We start from the raw sequence: 13970 nt of genomic DNA, 5'->3' as shown, positions 1-13970 counted from the left end.
ACAGCATCATAACAACATCCTCTGCCATTAGACCAGGGCTATTCAACTTCAGTAGGAGTTGGGTCCTCCTGGAGAGTGAGTGGTGGTCCTCCTGGGGAGTGAGTGTTGATTTTTCCAGGGGAGTGAGTGGTGGTCCTCCTGTGGAGTGAGTGGTGGTCCTCCTGGGGAGTGAGTGTTGGTCCTCAAGGGGAGTGAGTGGTGGTCCTCCTGGGGAGTGCGTGTTGATTTTCAAGGGGAGTGAGTGGTGGTCCTCAAGGGGAGTGAGTGTTGGTCCTCAAGGGGAGTGAGTGTTGGTCCTCAAGGGGGGTGAGTGGTGGTCCTCAAGGGGAGTGAGTGGTGGTCCTCAAGGGGAGTGAGTGGTGGTCCTCAAGGGGAGTGAGTGGTGGTCCTCAAGGGGAGTGAGTGGTGGTCCTCCTGGGGAGTGAGTGTTGATTTTCAAGGGGAGTGAGTGGTGGTCCTCCTGTGGAGTGAGTGGTGGTCCTCCTGGGGAGTGAGTGGTGGTCCTCCTGGGGAGTGAGTGTTGGTCCTCAAGGGGAGTGAGTGTTGGTCCTCAAGGGGAGTGAGTGTTGGTCCTAAAGGGGAGTGGGTGGGGGTCTTCCTGGGAAGTGAGTGTTGGTCCTCAAGGGGAGTGAGAGTTGGTCCTCCTGGGGAGTGAGTGGTGGTCCTCCTGGGGAGTGATTGGTGGTCCTCCTGGGGAGTGATTTGTGATCCTCAAGGGGAGTGAGTGGTGGTCCTCCTGGGGAGTGAATGGTGGTCGTCCTGGGGAGTGAGTGGTGGTTCTCAAGGGGAATGAGTGGTGGTCCTCCTGGGGAGTGATTGGTGATCCTCAAGGGGAGTGAGTGGTGGTCCTCAAGGGGAATGAGTGGTGGTCCTCCTGGGGAGTGATTGGTGATCCTCAAGGGGAGTGAGTGGTGGTCCTCCTGGGGAGTGAGTGTTGATTTTCAAGGGGAGTGAGTGGTGGTCCTCCTGTGGAATGAGTGTTGGTCCTCCTGGGGAGTGGGTGGTGGTCTTTAAGGGGAATGAGTGGTGGTCCTCCTGGGGAGTGAATGGTGGTCGTCCTGGGGAGTGAGAGGTGGTCCTCAAGGGGAATGAGTGGTGGTCCTCCTGGGGAGTGATTGGTGATCCTCAAGGGGAGTGAGAGGTGGTCCTCAAGGGGAGTGAGTGTTGGTCCTCCTGGGTAGTGAGTGGTGGTCCTCAAGGGGAGTGAGTGGTGGTCCTCAAGGGGAGTGAGTGTTGGTCCTCAAGGGGGGTGAGTGGTGGTCCTCAAGGGGAGTGAGTGGTGGTCCTCAATGGGAGTGAGTGGTGGTCCTCCCGGGGTGTGAGTGTTGGTCCAGACAGGGCCGCCGCAAGGGGGGTGCAAACAGGGCGACCGCCTCGGGCCTCACGCTGTGGAGGCCTCGTGCCAGGAGAGGGGAAAAAAATGGTCCGTAATTTCTCCAGTTTATCTCCCGATTTTGAAGGAAACCAGTAAGGGGGATATTTGCCACAGTATCTGGCAACACTGGTCTGCCTGTGCCTAGCACCTCTGTCACTCGCTAGAGGCAGCGATACGCCAAGTTACAGGCAGAGTTGACAGTCCACCTCATTGATTTTGGCCCCCGCCTTGATCAAAGCGTGTGGGGGCCGTTTCATATGTAGCGAGTACACGCGGTGCCGCGTGTCGCGGTACCGGAGCTTTATTTTAAAACAACAACAACCTTTGTCATGGTGGAGCTGAGAACAGCTGAGTGTTCCTCTCCTACAGCTGACATGTGGTCTGTCACAGTGTCACAGTGAGTGCACCGTTCATTCATATAGACAGTGATGGGAATAACGGCGTTAAAATAAACGGCGTTACTAACGGCGTTATCTTTTTCAGTAACGAGTAATCTAACTAATTACTATTTCCACCGTTACCACGCCGTTACCGTTACCGACAATTAAATGAGGCGCGTTACAAACTACTCAGTGAAGCCGTTGTCCTCCGACTTGGCTCATCTCAGACACAGAAGCTGCTAAACTGTTGTTGTTTTTTCCTCCTCTCCTTTGGTGAGGGGAGGGGGGAGGAGGGAGGGACGAGACAACCGCATAAGTGATGATGATTGGTTGAGGCAGAGTAAGGTTTCATGCTAAGCCAATCAGAGGCAGTGTTCAGTTTGTACACAAACCACACACGCACGCAGTTTAGCCTCACACACATAGATAGCAGAGGGAAGCTGCCGAGATCGGAGGGAAAGTGGAAACAGACACTACTTTAATCTCCCTGAGGTAAAAGACAAGAACATGTGAGGTGTAGCTACATTATGTCCCGGAGCGAAGTGTTTGTCCTGAGCTTCTGCTCACCTGACTCTGTGCAGCTTCTTCATTAAATCCAAACAGTCCGACACAGCGACGCGCTGCTCCTCTTTGACTCTAAAGTCTCTGTAGCTCATCAGCTGGAACTCTTCCAGAGCAGCTACAGCAGCGTTGTGACCTCAACCATGGTTGGTGAGAGCAGAAATGTTGTTGTTGTAGTGAAAATGGGCGGGCTCGTGAAGACGCGAATTTACACAAAGTCAAAACGAGCGATAAATCGCATTTCTCGCGTATCTCGCGTTTGGTCGCGCGTATAAACTCGAGCGGAAAAAAAGCGTTCTGTCTCAATGTTACCATTGCGGACAATAAAAAGATTTGCAAACCGAATCATTTATTGACTATCAAAGAAACAAGATTTTCAGAACAAGGTTCCTTCATCAGGTTTAAAGTACAAGGCAAGAAATTACGACAATTTTTAGACACACACTATATTGGCAAGTGTGACAGAGAGAGTGCCAGACACCAAGGCCAAACTAAAGTGCAACAGATAATGATAATGATAGTTCAAAATGTGCGGAGAGGAGAGGAGGGGGGGCTCCATGTAACCAGATGTGTCCCCCCAGCAGTCTAAGCCCATAGCAGCATAGCTATAAAATGGTTCAGAGCTACCTGAACCAGCCCTAACTAAAAGCTCTGTCACAGAGGAAGGTCTTAAGCCTGGACTTAAATGTAGTTAGAGTGTCTGCCTCTCTGACCCATGGAGAGAGCTGGTTCCACAGTAAAGGAGCCCGGTAACTGAAGGTTCTACCTCCCTGTCTGTTTTTAGAGATACTGGGAGTCACTAACAGACCTGCATTCTGGGAGCGGAGCTCTCTGGTAGGACAGTAAGGAATAATGAGGTCTTTCAGATAGGATGGAGCTTTATCATTAAGAGCCTTATAAGTCAGCAGAAGGATTTTGAAGTCTATTCTAAATCCTACAGGAAGCCAGTGGAGAGAAGCTAAAGTGGGAGAGATGTGATCTCTCTTCCTAACTCCTGTCAAAACCCTCGCTGTGGCGTTCTGGACTAGCTGGAGACTCTTTAGAGAGTTTTCCGGACATCCTGACAGGAGAGAGTTACAGTAGTCCAGCCGAGAAGTGATAAATGCATGCACCAGTTTCTCAGCATCACTCTGGGAAAGGATATTCCTAATCTTAGCCATACTGCACAGGTTGAAGAAGACAGTCTTAGTCACCTAGCCTGTATTTTTCTGTATTTCTCTTTAATGAGCTTTTATACTGAAATTAAAACTTAACTCTGAAATCAAAGTCACTTCAAAATAAAAGCCCCAGTTGCCCCCTCTCCTCTGTGATCAGTGTCAGACGGTGATCAGCTGACATCTGGTGGCCAGGTGACGTCACTGCCCCTGTGACATCACCACATTCTGTCGTTCTACTGAGTCTCTATTGGTCCAATGACTGTAGAGGATCAGTTGATGCGGCTTCAGGGTCAGAACTGTTCCTTCTTCTGATTGGATAACTGACACTGCTTCCTTCCTCATTTCCTTCCTACCTCCCTTTAATTATTCCTCCTTCACTTCCTCCCTTCCTTCATTCTTTCTTTCCTCTCTCCCTCCCTCCCTCCCTCCCTTCCTTCATTCCTCCCTTCCTTCCTCCTTTCCTTCCTTCCTTTGATCAATTTATTGAAATTAATAACAGAGATTACTGATGATTTAAATCAACATGACTGTGTGAGAGTCTGTTAATATATCCGACACTACACTGCCTCACACTGGGCACCAATTAAATAATGTGCAGTTGTGCAGTGGGTGTTAACATCCACAATATTAATATTAAGTAATTAATGATTACATAGAGAAATAGGATTTGGGAGAATAATCAGATTTAATTTGGATATTTCTGTTTCTTTATTGTGCTTTTACTTACATTTTTTATGCTTTTCTTTATTTCTCTTAATCTCAGTGTGTTATAATGTTCTACAAAGATAAATCTGTCTGGATGAATATAGAACATTTGTCAACAGTTACAGCGTCTGTGTTAAAGATGTGTTCATATTCACAAGAGTCATAGTGACCAACAGTTACATTAATAAACACCTGCATCTGCTTGTAACTCCACAAACCAGACTCAGTTAATTTACAGATTAATTTCGGTGATAAACCATTTTAGCTGTTTACACTCATCTAATCTAATCAACTAAAGTAACAAGTGATTAAACAGCAGTTATCACAAAGTTAACTTTCCTGTGTGATGATGATCTGATGAAGGGTAACTCAGTAGAAAACCAAAAGATTTACATTGTTTAGTATAGACACTAAATATTTACATTTGTTCCCTGAATTAAAAATCAACAACGGTGTTCAAAGAACTAGATGTTTTCAGATGCTCAGTTTGATTGACAGGACAGATGATCAGAGGGGCAGAGTTTGTACCTCCATCATTAAGACAGGGAGAGAGGAGAGGGTGTAGTTTGTCAGTGAAGCAGCAGCCAGTGAAGGAGTAGATGAGAGCTGCAGCATCTACGTCATAAAAGGAGACCAGACCCTCCTCATAATCCACAAACACGCCCACCTTCTCAGGACCAGACCTCAGATTGAGATCCACTGGGGGGTCAGCAAGAGCTTTGTACTCATTTACATTTCTCTGCCATATCATCCAGTAACCATCCTGAGGACTCAGTTTGATGTCTCCCTTCCTGTCAATCGACTCTCTGGCCACTCCCACTGTCCACTTAGTTTTTCCTTTAACCTGAACCTCAAAGTAAAATCTGCCTGAAGAGAAACTCTGTTTTCCTAAGACACTGACACATTTATCAAATCTCTGTTGGTTGTTTGGGAGTTTCTTCTTCACATCACCACAGTGAACTCGTTTTCCATCATCAGACAGGATGAGTGCAGGATTTGCTGTATCAGGATCCAGAGTCACATCCACTGCAAACTGCTGGACCCTCTTCACCTCAGCCTTCATCTTCTCCTCCATCTGTCCATGGAGCGTCTCCTCCAGCTGAGACACAGCTCTCACCACAGTCTCCTCATATGATGGTGGACGGACTCTGACCTGTGTCCAGCCCTTGGTGGGTGGAGCAGCTTTCAGGGATGGGAAGCTTTGGAGGAGGTGGAGGTGGTCTTCAGAGAGTGAGAGCTGCTTCATCTCAGTGCTTCTCTTCTCCAGCTCAGAGATTTCCTGTTCCAGCTCTGTGATGAAGTCTTCAGCCTGTTTCTCTGAGCTGTTCTGTTTCTCTTCGATCTCCTTGATGAGCTGCTTCAGGCCTCTGTCAACAGACTCCTTCAGAGCAGTGAAGACCTCAACACCTTCTGCTTTCTCTCTGTCTGCAGCATCTTTACTGATCTCCACTGACTGTTTCATCTCCTCAATCTTCATTCGTCTCTTCTGGATCATCTGCTGAGTTTCAGCCTCTGTCTTCTGCAGCTCTGCCTTCTTTCCTTCATATTCTTCTCTCAGAGGAACAAACTCATGAGTCTTGTGGTCTAAAACAGAGCAGAGCATGCAGACACATGTCTGGTCGGTCTGACAGAACAGCTCCAGAGGTTTATCATGCTTCCTACACATCCTGTCCTCCAGGTTCTCCACAGGCTCCGTCAGCTGATGTCTCCTCAGACCTGACAGTGTCAGATGAGGCTCCAGGTGAGTCTCACAGTAGGAGGTCAGACACACCAGGCAGGACTTCAGGGCCTTCAGTTTGGTTCCAGTGCAGACGTCACAGGGAACTTCTCCTGGTTTGGAAACTTGTTGCTCTGAGCTGCTGCTGCTGGTTTTCTGTTGAGCTTCACGTCTGAACTGAGCAACAACCTCAGAGATGAACGTGTTGATCTTCAACTGAGGTTTTGTGTAGAAAACCTCTTTACACATTGGACACTGACACCTGTCACTAACGTCCCAGTGCTGAGTGATGCAGCTCTGACAGAAGTTGTGTCCACATGGTGTAGTGACTGGATCAGTGAAGACATCCAGACAGATGGAGCACAGGAACTGATCTTCAGACCTCAGGTTGCTGGCAGCAGACATGTCTACACACTGAGGGAGAGAAGACAAACAGTCGTTTAAAATAATGTGTCCTTAAAGGGACATTGTGTAACTTCTCCTGTTATCTGTTCAGGAAAATCGATTATTTGGTTCAAAAGTCTGTTTTTCATTAATCAGTAATCACCCCATCAACAAACTGAAGTGTTCCTTTCAGCTCTGAATTTGCGGTTCATATCATTCATATCTACATGGAGCGGGTAAGCTCGGTGCTGGCTGCCATGTCGTGTAATGTTGTTTTGATTTGTAACTACGTGAGTATGTCTATGTATGTTGAGTGCAAGGATGTGCAGTGCTAGGCTGTCAGGAATAATTCGATTATTTAGTTAATCTAAGGTTTAATTATTATTTTTTATTTCAGATAACTTTACCACAGGTTTAAATGTGTCAGCATCTGGTGATTTTCATAGTCTAATAAACACGACTCAACTGAGTTTACCTCCGGCCAGGCAGCGGCCGTAGAAGCCACTCGCCGTCTCGTATTTCAGATGAGAGGCACAGAGCTGCTCTGCCTCTTCTGCCCAGACGGTGTGTATGTGGCTGTTTGCTTATGCGCAGTTTGTTCCCCCCATAGACTTAGATGTACGCCAAGTGAGGCAGAGGCTACCGCTGCCTCACTTGGCGTAAGTTTGAGCGGCACGTACGTTCACGTTGCTTTCGTGAATTGTAAACACAGACGCCCCCTCGGTTTTAGCGTCCAGCAGTTTAGCAGCTAATTCAACAGCAGTGATGGATAACTCTACCGGAGAGGCTCAACATGAGCTTCATTTGAGGAATAAACGGCAGCTTTTACCTGACGGGAGACCAACGCCTGAGCTACGGTAGCTAACAGCTAGCAGGTTTTACCTACTTTTTCCTCTCTCCCTCCCTCCCTCCCTTTCTTACACACACACACAGCTGGTTGTCTGTCATATCTGTTGTAAACCTTGTAATAATAGCTTGTTGATTACAGTTAACATTATTGTTGCTTCAGTTTGAGTGTGGATTAATTGTTAACGGTTAACGGTTGTGTAATGTTAGCGGTGGTCCAATGTTGCGATCCAGTTATTGATGAGTTGGGTTTTAATAACAGCTGATCTGTGTTGTAACGTTAGATGGCGTGGATTGTGATGAGAAGGTGTTGCAATGCACACATTTTAAAACGTATGTGCAAAGTGCAAATCATTGTGCAAAACCTGTTTGTTGTGACTTTCTTGCGTGATAAGCTGATTTGCCAAATACCCCCCCCCCCCCCCCGTTGTCGTTTTGCCTCGTGCTGACGGACCACTTGTTTACATAGAGGCTTGTTTATGCCGTTACGTGCAGCGGCTGTCGTCCGTCTACCGTCTGCCCAATTTCACATTCTGCAGCATGAAAAATACAATTGAGTTGCTTGCGATATATGTAGCACCCTGTTAGGTTGTAGCCAGTAGGGGGCAGTAGGGGTGTGTTAATAGCAGAATACTGCCAGGTTAGGGCAAAGAGGAAGTGTGTTTTGTGTGTTGCATTCTGGGAAAGAGAAAGAAAGAGAGCGCGCACGGTGACTGCCCGACATGTTGATATGTGTTTTTGCCAGTTCCGCCGTGAAAATAAAAGTAACGTTTCCCACACCACGTCGTTGTGTTGTAGTGGTGTAACATATACAACCGCAACGGTAGATGGGAGTAATTCTTACACAATGTGGTTCTCTACCTGGGGGGCGGGGCCGTCCTGTTGACCTGTTTATTTCCCTAAAGTTCAACATGGATCCTTCTTCATCAGTTATTCTGGTCTCATTGTTAATGACTGATAGAAATGTTGGCTTAAGGGCTGTGAAGCATTTCCACCTGTGGGGGGCGTGGTGGAGGAAGTTTGAGAAGCTCTGGTTTAAACAGTTTTAAAAAATATTTTATTAACTGTTATCTGTTAACCAGATAAAAGACTCTCTGAGCTCAAGACCTCTTTCACAAGGGAGACCTGACCAAGAAAGGCAGCAACACACGTCATAGTGAATATAGACAGATAGAGAACAATAACAAACCAAACATTGAAATATAAAAGTGCAAGCAAATAGACAAATAAAGCGCAGGAGTTATGGTTAAGAACACAGGCACTGTTCAATGAATTCTCATTGTCAGTCTTTAGATAGAGCGGAAGACTTCCAGTGAAATAAATTCTGATAATTAATAGATAATAAATAAATCAGAAAATAAAATAAATAGATAAATAAATATGCCGACTATTCTAACATGATATCAGTTACAGTCACTTTGAATCATATCTTTTCATGGCGTCACTGAAAGAGAAAACCTCTGACAGCTGAGCTGAGTGACAAGGACACTGTGTTTCCTCTGGCTGCTTCACAATAAAAGTGTGAGGCTTTTATTGTGAAAGAGCTGCAGGAAGTGTAAAGTAAGGCAGCAGAAGGAAGTGATAACTTGACAGCATGAAAGCAGGAAATGAGGTGAAGTAGAGAGTGAAGGTCAGAGACTGAGTGAGGAGTTGTAAAAGTCCTGAGCAGAGACACAGAGACAGTTTAAAGTGGACTATAGTGTCTCTGTGGACAAACAGCCTCAGGTCTGTTGTGAGCCAGTTCACTAGAGTCAGTGTGACATGAAGAGAGTGAGTAGAGATGAAGCTCAGTGTTAAAGCTGCTGCTCACACAGTGAATATGATGAGCTGTACTCACCAGTGTTTGGTCGAGACTCTGCTGTGTTGCTGACAAACACCTGATGGACTCACTTTGACTTTCTGTCTCGTCTCTGCTGCAGCTCAGTCGTCCTCCTCTCACACTTTACTTTCACTTCTGGACGCTGACGCTCAACGTTCCTCTGGTTCCAGTGTTTCCAGTTTTCTGCTCCTCCCACTGCAGCTAGGTGTATCTGTGCTGATTCTAACAGCAGATTTTACCTGCACTTGACTGGTGAGAGGAGTCAAGTGTTTGGCGCTGATTCTTTTTTTTTTTTTTATCTCAGGGTTTGGTTCTATGTTGCTGGGTTAGTTTTTTTCTTTTATAACACTTTATTGCAACTTGAATAGAACTATAGAGAAACCTCAGGAACATGCGCACATGAACATAACACTGAGAACAAAAACAGTTAAAGAGATGTTTTTCTACATCAGGGGTCCTTGAGAGGGTTCAAGGGGGTCCCGAACTTTTTCTTGAAATTTTACCACTTTTTTCTAGAATTTTTTTAATTATATTTTATTATTATATATTTTTTATTATATTATTATTTTTGTTTTTAATTGTTGTTTTGTTTTTATTGTTATTGTTCTGTTCGTTTGTTTTTTAGTTATTTATGTTGTGCATTTTATGTACACCAAAAAAGAAAATTATGTTAATTGTGTCTAATTGTTAAATGGTCCATACACAAATAATTTTTTAATAATTTATCACAAAAAATAAATTATTTTTACCACTTTCTTTTATTGTATTTTTTGTTATTTTTTTATTTTTTAGAAATGTTACTAGTTTTTCTAGAATAAAAAAAAACAAACTTTTTTTTGATAAATTTTCAAAGTTCAACGTTCAAGAGTATTTATTATCTTCTAGGGTCAATTTGTTTCACTGCGTGTAGCAAACATTCATCCCAAAACAACAAACACATCCAAAAAACATTCAACATAGGTCATTTAAAAGCCCTGTCACTGCAGGGACAAATGAATCTCTCAATCTATTGGTCTTACACATCGGAAGTAGGTACCTGTGTCTAGAAGGAATTGCAACCTGAACTCTGTGTGCAAGGGGTGATGTGGGTCTGCCAGGATTAGTCTGGCTTTGGTCACTGACCTCTCCTTGTGCAGCTCAGCAAGGTTATTTAGGGCTGTGCAATTTTACCGCACACCGTGACAATTCCCAAAATTGTATTCTTGTTTTTACATGTTAAAAGACGAAACCAACAGATGAAGTTAAAAGTTAATAAAGACTTGATAAAACAAGCATAAAACATTCTCATTAAAGTCGTATCCACATTAAAACCACAGGGCTTTCGGTAAAAGTACATTCGCTGATGAGCCTTCTTACAGAGTGAGTCAACATGGGCGTCAAGGGTCAGCCTATCGTCAAGTATGGTTCCCAAATATTTGTTGTAGCGGACCCTTGGTTCCAAAGAATGAGGCGGAGAGTTTTGTACAGGTGCTTAAGTTTTATTATCTTTGGTGTAGCACTGTGAAAACTATGCAGAGGAAATACAAAGAAAAAACAAAGAAGAAAAGGTTAAACACATTTAACATTTAACTCACAATTCCACAATACAAAGCTTATCACCATTCAATAAAAATAAAAAATACATTTTATTAGACCATTACAATATTACTAAAGCCTGATTAAGGCATTAACTCTTTCGCGACCATTGACGAGTAAACTCGTCACAGCCTGCCGAACGTTCACGACCATTGACGAGTAAACTCGTCAAAACCGTTTTTTTTACAGATTACGATAATAGACACTCTGAGGTACCCTGTGTGTGAATATGGTAGTCCTCTGATATGTAAAGCTGTTTTAAACTAAAATCCAAACATAATGTTTTGTATAAACTGTGTGATCTTGGTTTTGTTTGAGTAATCGTTCTCCTTGAATGCTGCTCTGGGGACAGCGTGCAGCGCTGTGCGGCTGTCGGCTACAGTGTTGCGACTTTCTTGCTGAATCTGGCGACTTTCCAAACCCTCTTTTGACAAAAGCGACCGACGACAAATCTGGCGACTTTCTCCGGTGTTGTTTACAAACGTTTCTGATTTGGAGACTCGGATCTGAAAGCCCGTTATCACAGCTGTTTTCATGGTGCAGCCCCCGCCCCAGAGCACTCACCCACCGGCCAGTCACACAGCAGTGTCACGCTGCTGCGCTGCAGCCAGAGACCCGCCCCGCTGCTCTCCACGCTGCCACACCCCCCAGACTTGCCTACAAATATATTTATTTAGCCGTAGAAATGATTTGGGAGACGCCACACTGCAGAGTACCGGTAAAATGAGCAGATTGCCACTTGACACAAAAGTGCGTTTTTCTCTGAAACTAGAGCGGGAGCTCCGTTTTTGGAGAAACCCAGCTCTCTTCTCCTCCTTCGTACTCACGGACGAAACGGCGGAAAAATTTGCCGTTTTTTTTGAGTCGCAAAAGAGTTAAAGTTCAGAGACAATAGTAAAAACATTAAAAAAAAAAAAACTAAACTAAAAAAAAACCACCTAATCATCTAAACATCAGTGTTTTAATGTGAGTCATTGATTAACAAGCAGGTGAATATGAATATCCAAAATATTAATATTAAGTAGTTAATGATTACATAGAGAAATAGGATTTAGGAGAATAATCAGGTTTTATTTGGATATTTATGTTTCATTATTGTGCTTTTACTTACATTTTTTATGCTTTTTTTTTTTAATTTCTCTTAAACACAACAATCTCAACGTGTCATAATGTTCTACACAGGTAAATCTGTCTGGATGAATATACAACTTTTGTCAACAGTTCCTGTGTCTCTGATAAAGATGTGTTCATATTCACAAGAGTCATAGTGATCAACAGCTACATTAATAAACACCTGCATCATTTCAGTGGTAAAACATTTCAGCTGTTTTCACTGGTCTAATCTAATTGACTAAAGTAACAAGTGATTAAACAGCAGTTATCACAAACTTAACTTAACTGTGTGATGATGATCTGATGAAGGTTAACTAAGTAGAAAACAAAAAGATTTACATTGTTCAGTATTGACAATAAATATTTACATTAGTTCTCCAAATAACTAGATGTTTTCAGATGCCCAGTTTGATTGACAGGACAGATGATCAGAGGGACAGAGTTTTTACCTCCATAATTAATATAAGGACTGAAGAGTGGGTGTAGTTTGTCAGTGAAGCAGCAGCCAGTGAAGGAGTAGATGAGAGCTGCAGCATCTACGTCATAAAAGGAGACCAGACCCTCCTCATAATCCACAAACACCCCCACCTTCTCAGGACCAGACCTCAGATTGAGATTGACTGAGGAGTGATCACCAGCTGTGTACTCATTTCCATTTCTCAACAATATAGTCCAGTAACCATTCTGAGGACTCAGTGTGATTTTTCCCTTCCTGTTGATTGACTCTCTGGCCATTCCCACATCCCACTCAGTTTTTCCTTTAACCTGAACCTCAAAGTAAAATCTACCTGAAGAGAAACTCTGTTTTCCTAAGACATTAACACATTTATCAAATTTCTCTGGGTTGTCTGGGAGTTTCTTCCCCACATCACCACAGTGAACTTGTTTTCCATCAACAGACAGGATGAGATGAGGATTTGCTGTATCAGGATCCAGAGTCACATCCACTGCAAACTGCTGGATCATCTTCATCTCAGCTTCCTTCACCTCCTTCTTCTGTCCACGGATCGTCTCCTGCAGCTGAGACACAGCTCTCACCACAGTCCCCTCATATGATGGTGGACGGACTCTGACCTGTGTCCAGTCCTTGGTGGGTGGAGCAGCTTTCAGGGATGGGAAGCTTTGGAGGAGGTGGAGGTGGTCTTCAGAGAGTGAGAGCTGCTTCAACTCAGTGCTTCTCTTCTCCAGCTCAGAGATTTCCTGTTCCAGCTCTGTGATGAAGTCTTCAGCCTGTTTCTCTGAGCTTTTCTGTTTCTCTTCGATCTCCTTGATGAGCTGCTTCAGGCCTCTGTCAACAGACTCCTTCAGAGCAGTGAAGACCTCAACACCTTCTGCTTTCTCTCTGTCTGCAGCAGCTTTACTGATCTTCACTGACTGTTTCATCTCCTCAATCTTCAGTCGTCTCTTCTGGATCATCTGCTGAGTTTCAGCCTCTGTCTTCTGCAGCTCTGCCTTCTTTCCTTCATATTCTTCTCTCAGAGGAACAAACTCCTTAGTCTTGTGGTCTAAAACAGGGCAGAGCATGCAGACACATGTCTGGTCGGTCTGACAGAACAGCTCCAGAGGTTTATCGTGCTTCCTACACATCCTGTCCTCCAGGTTCTCCACAGGCTCCATCAGCTGATGTCTCTTCTGACGTGACAGTGCCAGATGAGGCTCCAGGTGAGTCTCACAGTAGGAGGTCAGACACACCAGGCAGGACTTCAGGGCCTTCAGTTTGGTTCCAGTGCAGACGTCACAGGGAACTTCTCCTGGTTTGGAAACTTGTTGCTCTGAGCTGCTGCTGCTGGCTTTCTGTTGAAGTTCACATCTGAACTGAGCAACAACCTCAGAGATGAATGTGTTGATCTTCATCTGAGGTCTTGTGTAGAAAGCCTCTTTACACATTGGACACTGACACCTGTCACTAACGTCCCAGTGCTGAGTGATGCAGCTCTGACAGAAGTTGTGTCCACATGGTGTAGTGACTGGATCAGTGAAGACATCCAGACAGATGGAGCACAGGAACTGATCTTCAGACCTCAGGTTGCTGGCAGCAGACATGTCTACACACTGAGGGAGAGAAAACAAACATTCATTTAAAATAATGTTCTGTGTTGTGGTATATTTTGATGTCGATGCTGATGAAAAGATGACCACTCTGACACGTCTTCTTTGTAGATTGTAAAAAGGAGTTTATTACAAAAAAGATGTAGCCTAGTGTCAAAAAGCCGAATCCTTGAGAAGCCTCTATAGCCAATTACGAGACCTCTCTCTCTTGGCCAAAAGTCCTGACCTTATATACTTTCTAAAACTCCACCTCTCTAAACATAAGGAATGAATATTTAATCAATAAGAG

General features: G+C 44.4%; 1 protein-coding gene across 1 annotated transcript; it reads right to left on the bottom strand.

The window, feature by feature from the left end:
• Positions 1-4614: 4614 nt before the first annotated feature.
• LOC310990489 (uncharacterized protein) lies at positions 4615-13675 on the bottom strand (the record flags this gene model as incomplete). Its single annotated transcript, XM_083977880.1, has 3 exons — positions 4615-6309; positions 9964-10100; positions 12019-13675. 3 exons carry the CDS (start codon positions 13673-13675, stop codon positions 4615-4617), a joined length of 3489 nt encoding a protein of 1162 aa, XP_083834006.1.
• Positions 13676-13970: the final 295 nt, after the last annotated feature.

This window comes from Trachurus trachurus (genome assembly GCF_905171665.1).
Source record: "Trachurus trachurus genome assembly, chromosome: 1".
Lineage (NCBI taxonomy): Eukaryota > Metazoa > Chordata > Actinopteri > Carangiformes > Carangidae > Trachurus > Trachurus trachurus.
This window is presented reverse-complemented; position numbering and strand designations above follow the sequence as displayed.